General features: G+C 37.9%; 1 protein-coding gene across 1 annotated transcript in view; it reads right to left on the bottom strand.

Annotated features, from left to right (window-relative positions):
- Positions 1-662: 662 nt before the first annotated feature.
- The window catches only part of gtf3c3 (general transcription factor IIIC, polypeptide 3), a 62,158-nt gene continuing 49,278 nt past the window's right edge, over positions 663-13,542 (bottom strand). The window contains exons 15-18 of the mRNA XM_080198793.1: positions 10,716-10,906; positions 4,702-4,826; positions 2,197-2,349; positions 663-902 (exon numbers count right to left, since the gene is read on the bottom strand). Coding sequence (XP_080054919.1) covers positions 780-902; positions 2,197-2,349; positions 4,702-4,826; positions 10,716-10,906 — 592 coding nt within the window. The 3' untranslated portion in view covers positions 663-779. The remainder of the gene's footprint in view (positions 903-2,196; positions 2,350-4,701; positions 4,827-10,715; positions 10,907-13,542) is intronic.

Raw genomic sequence — 13,542 nt, 5'->3', positions numbered from 1 at the left:
CTTTCCAGAATTGCTAACAATTATGAACCTCAATCCCGTCTAGTCTAACAGCCTATATCTCATTATTCTCTTCGATAAAATTGTCTTTTTCCTATGTGAATACTGACAAAAAATATTCATTTAGCACCTCTCCTATCTCTTCGGACTCCACGCACAACTTCCCACTACTGTCCTTGACTGGCCCAAATCTTACCCTAGTCATTCATTTATTCCTGACTTACCTATAGAAAGCTTTTCCTTGATCCTACTTTCCAAAGACTTCGCATGTCCCTTCCTGGCTCTTCTTAGCTCTCTCTTTAGGTCCTTCCTGGCTAACTTGTAACTCTCAAACACCTTAACTGAGCCTTCACATCTCATCTTTACATAAGTTTCCTTCTTCCTCTTCACAAGAGATTCAACTTCTTTAGTAAACCAAATTAGTCATTTCAGTAGGATAAAAATGAACCAAACTTAAATTAATTGGTAGGAAAATAACAGCAGTTCTAATAATATCTTAGCAGTGGAAGGTTTTTAAAAAGAAAGCAGTACAATATACCGTCTTGTCTCAGATCTTGCACTGATTTGCACAATGCTGATATAATTACAGTTTGGTAGGAGAAATTTTACTTTTCAGAGCAACAGCCTCTGTACACCATGCGGAACAAAACTATAAATTCAGTTGAGCATTTTCAGAAATGTTTTAATGGTCTTAAATAATAATAATAAAAAACAGATCAAGTCAACAAGATTACATACATAAAAGATGCCAGCTAATCTTTACTCTTTAAACAATCTCTCAATTATACAACACAATGTGTATATATAAGTTTTCGAGCCATATCTATGTTTCCGCTATTCTGATAAATTAGTGACAGATTATAAGCAATGTCTCGTCTTAGATCAACTTGATCATCGTCTATTCCCTGAAACGACAAAGAAATTCCATTCAAATTAAAACACTTTAAAATTCCTTTCTTGTCATTTATACAACAGAAAAACTATATATACATTAACTTTTGTTGGGCTTAGATGTAAAAAAAATCCCAAATTGTTTAATTTTTTTCACATATACACAAAATAATGGAAGAGTGGCTTCAACATACATTGGCATGGAAAAAAGAGAAGATAAATGCTTGTAAACAGTAAACTATCACCGATCATTACCAGTTTTCTTCATAACACCCTAAGTATTGTCAGTGGCACCAGTTATCTTACTGTATAGTGAAACATAAGGACAGATTGAACAAAAAATTTTAATATTCACTTGGATGCATCTGTGATCAATAAGGTATAATAAATTTCAAATACCTCAGTTTAAAGGCACTGTCATTTTTGAATAGCAGCTAATCTTGCATTGTCATCTGTGTAACTACCTGCTGACTGTACAGGGTTATGGCTTCTAAGATTCTAATGAACAGGTCTGTTGATAACCTATTTGCAATAACTTGGATAAAAGTCAAATTTTAGTCTGCTGCGTCTACCTTTTCAGGTTCAGTAACACCAGGCACAGCCACATACTCATCTGTGTTCACTTGCATTGTTCAATATCCTTTTTCTTAAAAAATAGTGTAACTTGGGACGCAGCAATTTATCACATCTTGATGAGCAAACTGGATACTGCGTCTTTCCAAGATACCCTCAACTATTCTAATTTCAAGTTTTGCAAGGCAGACCAAGACCAGATTCACATATTTAATCCGCATATTACACATAAAGCACCGCAAATATAGAGTAAAGTGACAGTTGCACTCACTTAATTCTGGTCACCTTCACGTGATACTAAATAACAAAGCTGCAAGTTTAGACATTTCGTGTACATTCGATAGAGCCAATTTTGTCCTCAGACAACTTTTCAGGGGTCATTAGAAATCACTTCAGACATTACAGAATAGCAATCAGTGGTAACCCTGGCTATCTCCTCCAATCTGTCAGCAAGCAGAAACATTGCTGCCTGATTGAGTTTAGCTATCCTGACATAAACTGAGGCCAAAATCGTGCCAGTTCCTAGTTTGGTCCTGGCTGCTACATGATAAGTTTACCTAACAGAGCTATGTGAAAGTCTAAAACCATTTAAAGTACCAATTGATTGCTAAAATTAATGTTACAACTGGTGTATTCCTCTGTGTGTTCTTTGGGTCTTCTACCCTGTATGAGTATCTCTGTTTGAGTAAGAGAAATAAAATGTTTTACCTTTCTATTTTTCTAACTATTACATACCTCTAATTGAAGAGGTGGGAGCTCCAGTGCCTTTTCATAATAATGAACAGCAAAATGCACGAGCCCCAGTTGATGTAATGCACGTCCTATATTATAGTATACTTCTTGGCAGGGGCCTCTCAGTTCCATATACCGTGTCAGAAAGGAGAATCCCTAGAATACAAAAAGTAAACATCAAACGAAAAGCAGCAGAGTATCTGCAGGGTTTGCTTTACTTGCTATCCTGTCATTTTTACAAATTTCCTACAAAGCATCATATTCAATATCTTCAAATCATTCATGAACAATCCATTTGATCTTCAAATGTTTCCAGCTCCCACATTCTGTTAATCGCACTCCAACCCCTGTGCCAACAGACAGAAGACACAACTTCCAACTGCCTTGACCCTGCTTCCTCTAGCACACTCCTCACATCCTTTAGTCTTTCGACTTCTTATCCCCTTTTAAAAACTTTGCAAACTATATCTTTTCAGACACACCCTTTTCCCTTGGCTCAATTCACTGTGGCTGTTTTCTTTAAACTTTAAAGGCATTAAGTCATTTTGAGATGTAGCTAATTTTAAATGCATCTCAAACCCATGTCATACCACTAATAAGACCAGCACGTTTGATGCAATACAGTTGCTGTTAATGCATTTTTCTGTCCATGCTTAAATCACTTGCTAGATGACCATCCTTCAGGCAAGGAAGATACAAAAACTACTTCGCTATTGCCTAGTCAAAATTCCCCACGTCTCCTGCAGTGCTTGTCTGCATTAAATATTGCAGCTTCCTCACACCTCTTCCTCAAAATGGACTTGTTTCATGGATTCTTCATTTGAAAGTAGACCTTCTCCAAGTCCAAATCTGAAATACAGCAGGTATTTTTTCCTAAATTTAGCCCAAGATTGTCTATGACAAATATCAATACGACATGACATTTCTTTATGTAGCAAACATATATTAAAAAATCAGCTTTTCACTTTGTGAAGCAAAGTACAAATTTAATTCCTTCTTCCTATATGCTGGCTATGACTTCAACTAGCAGAGAATTTTCTCCCAATTTCCACTATTTTTGCTAGAGCTCCTTAATGCTCCTTGGTCAAATGCTGCCTTGATATCAAGGGCACTCACTCACACCTCACTTCTGGACTTCAACTTTTTTGTCCAAGCTTGAACCAAGACTGTATCAAGGTTAGCAGTTGAAAGGCCCTGGCAGATCCCAACTTAGTATCTGTCAGCAGATTATTTCTGAATATCAGTGAATAGGTTACTGCTAAGTAAGTGCCACTTGATGGCATTATTGGAGATAATTTGCTGTGTTGGATTTACCCTGCTCTTTATGTACAGGATATACCAAGGCAATTTGCCACTTGTCAGGTAGATACCAGTGTTGTAGCTATACTGGAACATTTTGACCAGGGGTGTGATAAGTTCTGAAGCACAGGTCCTCAGTGCTATTGCCAAAATATTTTTAGTGCCCGTCATCTTTAAAGTAATCAGTCCGTTCATCCATTTCTTGATATCACTGGAGTGAATCAAAATGGCTGAGGACTCATATCTAAGATACTGGAGACCTCCTAGAGGCCAAGATGGGCCCTCCATTTGGCACTTTTGGCAGATGATTGTTGCAAATGCTTCAGCCTCATCATTTGCACTGATGTGTTGGGCTTCCCCATCATTGGGAATAGGGATACTTACAAGACCTTCCCCCTCCAGTGAGTTGTTCAATTATCCACCCACCATTCACGACTTATGGCAGGACTGCAGAGCTTAGATCTGATCCATTGGTTGTGGAATTGCTTAGCTCTATTACCGACTCAACCTGAGTTGTGGCTTCACCAGGTTGCCACCTCATTTTTAGGTACGCCTGATGCTTCTCTTGGCATGCCTTTCTGCGCTCTTCACTGAACCAGAGTTGATCCCTTAGCATGGTAGTAATGGTAGAGTCAAGGATATATCGAGCCATTAGATTACCGACTGGGGATGAGTACAATTCTGCTGCTCCACAGTGCCTCAAGTTGTTCAGTCTTGAGCCCTAGATCTGTTCTAGTAAATAGTCATGTCACACACCAGGGCAAAGGGTATTTTCAATGTGAAGACAGAACTTTGTCTCCACAAGGACGGTGCAGTGGTCAACTGCAACTGATACTGTCGTGGATAATTGCATCTTTGTCAGGCAGGTTGTTTTTCCCTCTTGTCTTTTAGGATTCAGCTGGCTTGGTCCTTACCTAAAGGCCATTAATGAGCCAGTGGGCTTTTATGACAATCAACAGTTATCATTAGGCTTTTAAGTCCAGATTTTTACTGAATTTAAATTTCACCATTTACCAATGAGAATACCATTACACCACCATCCCCTGAAATTGTACAGAATAAAATGGATAGTTCACCTTACCACATTTAAAGTTTTAACAAACAGGATAATCTTGTTGCATCAGATAAGAACACATCCTAATTATAAAACTGTGGATCAAAGTAGTTCAACCGAGGGCTTTTTATCTGGATCCAATGTCTTTGACAAACCTGCACCAGAAGAGGATGTCGTTTTAAAACAAACTTCTGAGATGCCATGTGGATGAAGGTAAGACCCACACAGAGACTGTACAAGGGTTCATTGGGCTGAATCCGGAAAGCCTGAACATACTGACCTGAAATTTAAAACAAGATATAGTTAAGTGATTGCTTTTAGGAACCATTTACTATCTTAAAAATACAAACTGTATTATTTCCACTATCATTTAATTGAATCAATGTAGTTTATGTCTCATAAGAGTTATAAAGCTTTGGTCAGGCCGCACTGGATTCAACTCTGGTTGCCACATTACAGGAAGCATGTGGAGGCTTTAGAGAGGGTGCAGAAGAGGTTTACCAGGACGCTACCTGGATTAGATGGTATAAGACAAAAGGAGAGGCTGGACAAATAAGAGTTGTTTTCTTTAAAGCAGCAGAAGCCCAGGGAAGAACTGATAGAAGTCTATAAAATTATGAGAGGCATAGACAGGGTTGACAATCAGAATCTTTTTCCTAGAGTTGAAATGTTTAATACTAGGAGGCATACACATAAGGAGACAGGGAGAAAGCCAAATATTTTTAACACAGAGAGTGGTAGGTGTCTGGAATGCACCGCTAGGAGTGTTTAAGGGGTTTTTAGATAAGCATATCAATATGCAAGGGATAGAGGGACATAGACAAAAGGGCAGGCAGAAGAGATTAGTTTAATTTGGCATTAGGTTCAGCAGAACATCGCGGGCCTGTTCCTGTGCTGTACTGTTTTATGTTTTAAGAGACATATTACAAAAATTCAGGGATATGATACTAAAGGAAAGGAAGCAGCATAAATAGACAACTTGTTGACAAACAGGAAACAAAGGAAATGGCTTAATGGGTGTTACTCAGATTGAAGAAGGGTAGGGAGTTTCATGTTGAGACATATGCATAAAGAGACAGATTGCACTCACACAGTGAAGAATGACATTGAAAGATTTTTCTTCTAAATGCTCAAACACAATCAGCAATATCAAAGCGAATGGGTATATTTGGATTAATTATTATTACAGACAGGCATATTGGGGTTGGAAATTTATTAAATGTGATCAAAGGAAATGTAATAGGGTATTAATTTAGGAAGAATAACTTTATAGGAGGTATTGCTGAGAATTACATTTTTAGGCACAAAAATCTTATTGTAGCAGCCAAGGACAAAAGTATTGAGCAGACAAATTGCAAGGTAGAAATTGGAGACAGCAAGAAAGAATAAATGAATATTTACAACTCAGATGTGGCTGTTGGAATGAAGGGACGTAACAAATAAAAAGCAAAGCCTTAAGCCAATAGGTGAAGCTAGTTGTATGAGATTCTCTGTGCGACCAGCACTGAGTGCAACTGCATAGTGTCGAAGTTTGACGTGAAGGGGAAGTTCATTGAGGAGAAGAGGGAGGTACTCCTTTGTTTTTCTAACTTTTTCATCCTGTTGGAATTGGTTTTAGCTCTACTACAGGGGGGAAGTGAGTTGTTTGAGAGTATCTGGTGCATTTCCACTAAGTGGCCAAGGCCTATTTCCCATAAATTCAAAATAGGGGTGGAGTTTGTGATAATATTAATAAGTATCTAAAGTAAAATAAATAATTGAATAAAATAATTAAGTAATTAATAAAAGCTCATAAGCATGGCAGAACAGATGGTGTGTTGAGGCTGCAGCAAGTGGGAGTACTTGAATACTGATATTATCCAGGGCAAGCACATCTACATCTGAGTTCCGTCTCAAAGTCAGTGAGCTGAAGGCTGAGTTACAGACATTGTAACATATCAGGGAGGAACAGAGTTTCCTGGATACTTTGCTTCAGGAGGTGGTCACACCCTTTAGGGTAGAATCTTCTGGTTTGGAAAGTAGTCAGTGACAGGAGAGTTTGAGTGGAACTGAGGCAGAAGCGTCAGCCTCTGCAATTGCTCAACAGGTCTGAGGTCCTTTTAGCTTGTTTGGATAAGAGTAGGAGTTGCAGGGTAGATGAGCTGACTGACATGGTGCTGCAATACAGGATGCCATTCAATTGAGGGGAGCACATAAGAATGTAGTGGTCGTAGGAGACAAAATAGTGAGGAGGATTGACATTATTCTCTTGCAAGGAGCAAGAATCGAAAAAAGACAAAGGGTCCTTAACAAAGAGTCATCTGGACTCGAAACGTCAGCTCTTTAGTCTCCTTACAGACACTGCCAGACCTGCTGAGATGTTCCAGCATTTTCTCTTTTGGTTTCAGATTCCAGCATCTGCAGTAATTTGCTTTTAGCAAGAGTCCAGACAGCTGTGTGAGTCAGTATGAGAACCTAGGCACCAAATTAAGAAGCAGGACCTAAAGGTAATATTTCCTACATTATTACCCAATTCATGTGCAAATTGGCATCGGACAAATGAAATTAGAGAACTGAATGCATGGTTCAAAGACTGGGAGAAGTGGGTTCCAGTTCGTGTGGCATTGCCACGAAAGAGAGACAGTTTTAAATCACATAGTGGTACATGTCTATTCTGTGTATTCTGTTACTGGTTACAGTGCATGTAACTCCTTCACAGAACTCCAATGAGTTGGTTAAACATGTTTCCCTTTCACAAATTCATGTTGACTCTGGCTCTTTGCCTTAAAATTTTCCAAGTGTTCTGCTATAATAACATCTTTAATAATGATGTGGAAATACCGGTGTCGACAAGATGAGAGGCAACACGACAGCAAGTTATAGTCCAACAGGTTTATTTGAAATCGTAAGCTTTCAGAGCACTGCTCCTTTGTCAGGAGATGAAGGAGCTGCATCCAAAAGCTTGAGATTTCAAATAAACCTGTTCAACTATAACCTGATGTCATGTGACCTCTCATCTTTAATAACAGCTTCAAAATATTTTCTTTGTGACAGATATCAGACTAACTGGTCTATAGTTTTCTGCTATCTGTCTTCCTCCCTCTTCAAATAAAGGAATTATATTTGCTATCTTCCAATCTAGTGGAACCTTCCCTGAATCAAGAGAACTTAGGAAAATTAAAACCAAACCATCAACTATCTCTTTAATCACTTATTTCAAGACATTAGGGTGAAGTCTATCTGGACCAAGGAATCTGTCAACCCACAAACCCAACAATTTGCTCAATATCATTTCCTGATAACTAATTTTCCTGAGTTCCTCCTTCCTTTCCATTCCCTGATTTACAACTATTTCTGGGATGTTAATTGTGTCCTCTATAGTGAAGACAGGTACAAAATCCCTGTTTAATTCTGCTGCCATAGCCCTACTTTTGACTGCCAATTCCTCAGACGCACATTCTATTGGGTTAATGCTCATTTGGTTAACACTTTTTTATTTAAGTATCAATAGAAACATTAGCATCCACCTTTATATTACTGGCTAACTTTCTCTCATACTATAGTTTTCCCCTCCTTATCAATCTTTTTGTCATTCTTTGTATTCTTCCCAATCTTCTGCCCTACCACTCAGCTTTCTGCAGTGATATGCTTCTACTTTAAGTTTAATACAGTTTTTAACTTTTTTTATGATGGGCCCTCCTCTTGGAATTGTTCTTTCTCGTTGGCATATGTCTATTCTGTGTATTCTGAAATATCCCTTTAACTGTTTGCCAGTGAACCTCTGTTGATCCGACCCTTAAGCATATTTACCAGTTCACTTTAGCTAGCTCTGCTTTCATGCCCTTATAGTTATCCTTATTTAAATTTAAAACATTAGTATCGGACGCACTCTTTTCTTCCTCAAATTGAATGTAAAATTCAATCATATTATGATTTCTCATAGCTAGGAGTGCATTGACCATGAGCAGCAGGGTGGCCCACTGCTGCCTCATTGTGCCAGGGACCTGAGTTCAATTCTAGCCTCTAGTGACTGTGTGGAGTTTTCACATTCTCCCCCTGTCTGCATGGGTTTCTTCTGGGGTGCTCTGGTTTCCTCCCAATCCAAACATTTACATGTTAGATTGATTGTCCATTGTAAAATTGCCCCAAATGTCCAGGGTGTGTGGGTTAGGAGAATTAGAGGAGTAAAGCGTCAGATTAGGGCTTGGGTGGGGTTCAATGTCTAAGAGTCGGTGCAGACTTGATGGGCCAAATGGTCTCCTTCTGCACTGTAGAGATTATAGGATTATATGAGGTTATCAATTAAACCAACTCACAGCACAATTCAAAGTTCAGTATAACCAGCACACTTGTTGCCTCCAGAACATGCTGTTCTAAGAAACTATCCCAAAAACATTCTGTGAACTCACCATCAATGTTAACATTGCCGAGATGTATATTAAAATCCCCCATGATTATCACCATACCTTTCTTCTTTTAAACTCTGTCTACCATTTAGGTACAATTAGGGGCCCAATGCATCATTCCCACAAGTGACTTCTCGCCTTTATAATTTCTCACCTCGTCCCAAACTTTTTCTACACCTTTGTTTCCTGAACTTAGACCATCCCTCTTTAATGTGATAAGAGCATCATTTATTAACAGAGCTAACTCTCTGCTTGTTTTAAACTTTCTGTCCTTCCTAAATATATCACATCCTTCAATAGCTAGATCTCAATCTATAACATCTTGTCGCCATATCAGCTATCAGATTATACTTACTAATTTCTATTTGTAATATCAGTTCATTGTTAAGTTTTGAATATTACATTATTTCAAATAGAGAGCCTTAAATTTTGCCCTTTTATTTTTTGTGGCATCTAGCCTTATTTGCAGATTTACTCTTAGATTTGTACTCCGTCCCGAAGTCTCAATACCAGGTTAAAGTCCAACAGGTTTGTTTGGAACCACGAACTTTCCGAACGCATCAGGTGATGAAAGAGCAGCGCTCCAAAAGCTTGTGATTCCAAATAAACCTATTGGACTTTAACCTAGTGTTGCAAGACTTCTTACCGTGCCTATCCCAGTCCAATGCCAGCATCTCCACATCAGGCTTTCTTGTCATGGTCTGTTTATCATTTCCCATATTAGTACCTTTCTTTCTTGCTTTGTCTCTACACTTTGGTAAACCACACCTTCACAACACAGAAACCAGTGGGTGTACTATACTTGGATTTTCAGAAAGCGCTTGACAAGATGTCACATCAAAAGCTATTGTTGAAAATAAAAGCCCATGGTGTGGTGGGTAACATATTGGCACAGACAGAAGATTGGCTAGTTAACAGGAGAAAGTTAGCATAAATTGGTTTTTTTCAGGTTGACAGGATGTGACGAGTGGTGTACCACAATTATCAATGCTGGTGCTTCAATTTTATAGTTTACATAAATGACGTAGATGAAGGGACTGAAGTTTTGGTTGCCAAATGTGCTGAGGATATAAAAGATAGGTAGGAATGTAAATTGTGAAGAAGATGCAAGGAGGACTGAATACATAAATGGATTTTACAGTCTATATTCCTTTCAAAAATCTTATGTTGCACACCAAGCCTTTAAACTGTACTTCACCTACACTTGATTTTAACATCTCATGAAATGCCACAGATGACAAACTGATATTGACATACATATTAAATAAAAAGATGGATTGATAGAGAGGCACACTGCTGGAAAGAAAACAGATATAGAGTTGCAACAAGTTAGTAATACTATATCATAACAATAATGCCTGCTTTTCTTATTTCCTCCACAGGTTGGCAATATATCAAAAAATTGCAAAGCAAACTGTTCTTCTTTCCTCCAGAAATTTAGTCAAGTGACAACATTGACGGGACAATAAGCTGATGTGAGGTTTTAGAAACAGATAGTGGGCAACAGTTAGTGAACTATCATTACCAACTAAAGCTAAGCTTGATTCAAAACTTGACTTGTTCAGAAAAATCATCTGAAGCCCAAGTATTATGCCAGTATTTTCAAGTTCATGGAAGTGGTTACCTCACAACTTTGTGCAACCAGCAGCCAATCCCAACATAATTACTGCATGATGTTCATATAGAAAGACGAATAACTGCAATATAATTGCTGCATTTCATTCATATTAACAGTATATTACCAACAAATAGTTACATGTTCCAAAATGATCAATGCCCATTACCTAAAGCATGCTTGAAGCTTCCAGCCACAAAAGCATTGTGTCCATTAAGTACACAGAGTGCATGGTTGTCTGGGTGTTTCAGCATTAGACGCAGGCAAAAACGATGGTGCCTCAGGTCTTGAGAGTGCATAGTAACTTGGTTAAAGATATTCCACAGTTGAGGTCTGTTCACATTTTCCATCACCATGACCCTTGAAAGAACAGCAAAAAAAAAGTCAGTTCTTCAGCACACAAACAAAAATGGTCTTTTAAAGGCTGAATAAATTATGAAAATTATTTTATGAGAAGCAAAGCATATTTCAATACAAATTATCAATTTTATGACAGAAGGAAGACTAGTATTAAATAAATTAAGATAGAGAACTTTGAGTTAAGAGGCATAATGATATTGAGCACTGTTGCAAAGACTTCACCTCCAACTCTTCATTAAAGCATCCAATGTTGATTTGTGAAATTTGATGGTTAACTTATCTTCTTTTATGAATGCAATTCAGGAGGCAATGTTCCTTATTATATCTCTGTATGACTTGTTAAATCATAATGTATTAAAAGAACAAAACAAAACTTTGGCCTTTGACAGGTGTACAAATTTGAGCCTGTTTGTCATTCAAAGAGCCTAGTTTGCAATTAATGTATAAGCCCAGTACTGCACTAAGCTCAGTACCTTGCAAGGCTCCCTCCAATTACCAGTCCAAGTTCAATTTCATGAAAACTGAAATAATATACCTAACAGCAGTAATTACAACTTTATAACTAAAAAAGCTGACAACCATCAAGTTTGCAATATATAAAGGAAATCATTATTACAAGTTGTAGTTTCCAGAAATCCAAAAAGACTGGCTGGACATGAGTTTGTAGATCTTGCATTTTTTTTCGTAAATGAGTAAAAAATTCAGGTGAAATGAAAATAGCATGGATTATTTTAGTTTGAAAACTTAAAGGAAAATTCCACTTGTATGCCAGGGAGTCTGATTTTTTTTTGGAGCAGTTAAATTGCCAGTTTAAAGCAAAAAATGTAGACTATGTTCAGATTGAGAAAAATTTTTGATTGTTTTTTTAAATGATGCGAATGATTTAGATGCTCCAAATAACTACGCTAGGAATAAAATCTCAAATGAGGAGAAAGGGAGGTAGAAAGGCTCTGGGAAAATATTGCAGAGCTTAAGAGTCAAAACAACTGAAAGCACAATCACTAGTCGTTGAACAATTATAATGTGGAGGTGCGGTGTTGGACTGAGGTAAACACAGTAAGAAGTCTCACAACACCAGGTTAAAGTTCAACAGGTTTATGTGGTAGCAAAAGCCACTAGCTTTCGGAGCGCTGCCTCTTCGTCAGGTAAGTATGAGTTCTGTTCACAAACAGGGCATATAAAGACACAAACTCAATTTACAAAATAATGGTTGGAATGTGAGTCTTTACAGGATGATTCATGAATAAATTAAGACAGAGAACATTGAGTTAAGAGGCATAATGATATTGAGCACTGTCGCAAAGACTTCACCTCCAACTCTTCATTAAAGCATCCAATGTTGATTTGTGAAATTTGATGGTTAACTTATCTTCTTTTATGAATGCAATTCAGGAGGCAATGTTCCTTATAATATCTCTGTATGACTTATTAAATCATAATGTATTAAAAGAACAAAACAAAACTTTGGCCTTTGACAGGTGTACAAATTTGAGCCTGTTTGTCATTCAGAGAGCCTAGTTTACAGGATGAATGAATGCTCAACAATCACTAGGCAAGAGTGTTCTCTTCCTGTTGGGGAACACTTCAGCAGTCATGGGCATTCAGCCTCTGATTTTCAGGTAAGCATTCTCCAAGGTGGCCTTCACGACACACGACAACACAGAGTCACTGAGCAGAGACTGATAGCCAAGTTCCGCACAGATGAGGATGGCTTCAACCAGGATTCTGGGTTCATGCCACACTTTCTGTAACCTCCATGACTTGCCTGGGCTTGCAAAATCTCACTAACTGTCCTCTCTGGAGACAATACACATCTCTTTAACCTGTGCTTAACGCTCTCTTTAATCACATTGTCTGTACCTTTAAGACTTGATTATCTGTAAAGAATCGCATTCCAACCATTATTTTGTAAAATGAATTTGTGTCCTTATATGCCCGGTTTACGAACAGAACTCATACTTACCAGACGAAGGGGCAGCACTCCGATAGCTAGTGGCTTTCGCTACCAAATAAACCTGTTGGACTTTAACCTGGTGTTGTGAGACCTCTTACTGTGAACAATTATCACCAGGGATACTCAAGAGGCCCAAAGTGGGGAGCCAAAGATGTCAAAGGTTGCAAAGAGAATGAGTAAGGAAATTGAGATTTCAAAAAGGTTGGAAATTTTAAAATTGAACTATTGTCAGATCAAGGGTCAGTGTAGAAGTTTAGAAATGTTTTTCTCCTTGAATTTTCCTTCAGAGTTAGACTTTTCAATGGGCTGATTCAGAACTATGTTATTCTCTTGGCAAAAGAAAGTCTGCAATTTTTAATATTGGGCAGGTAATCCTTTATTTTTTATATATTACTTTCAAAAACAGCAAACGTTATGACAATTTGTTCCCAGTTCCAAAACCATATGCCTAAGAGTTGAAGTAGTTGCTGCATTAAAGTACATGGAAATTACGCCACTGCAAATGAGAGAGATAAACAGCAAATTGCCCAGACATTGAAAGACACATTCTTTTGATGAAAACTGTGCAACTCAGCCCTCTAGTGGACATAATGAATCATTTAGCTTTAATTTATTTCACTGGCATTTTTTTCATTGACGAAACTTCAGCTTTATTTGTTCAGTCAAGACAAAATGCAATGCC

This window comes from Carcharhinus amblyrhynchos, chromosome 11, assembly GCF_965287045.1.
Source record: "Carcharhinus amblyrhynchos chromosome 11, sCarAmb.v2.hapA, whole genome shotgun sequence".
Taxonomy (NCBI): Eukaryota; Metazoa; Chordata; class Chondrichthyes; order Carcharhiniformes; family Carcharhinidae; genus Carcharhinus; species Carcharhinus amblyrhynchos.
This window is presented reverse-complemented; position numbering and strand designations above follow the sequence as displayed.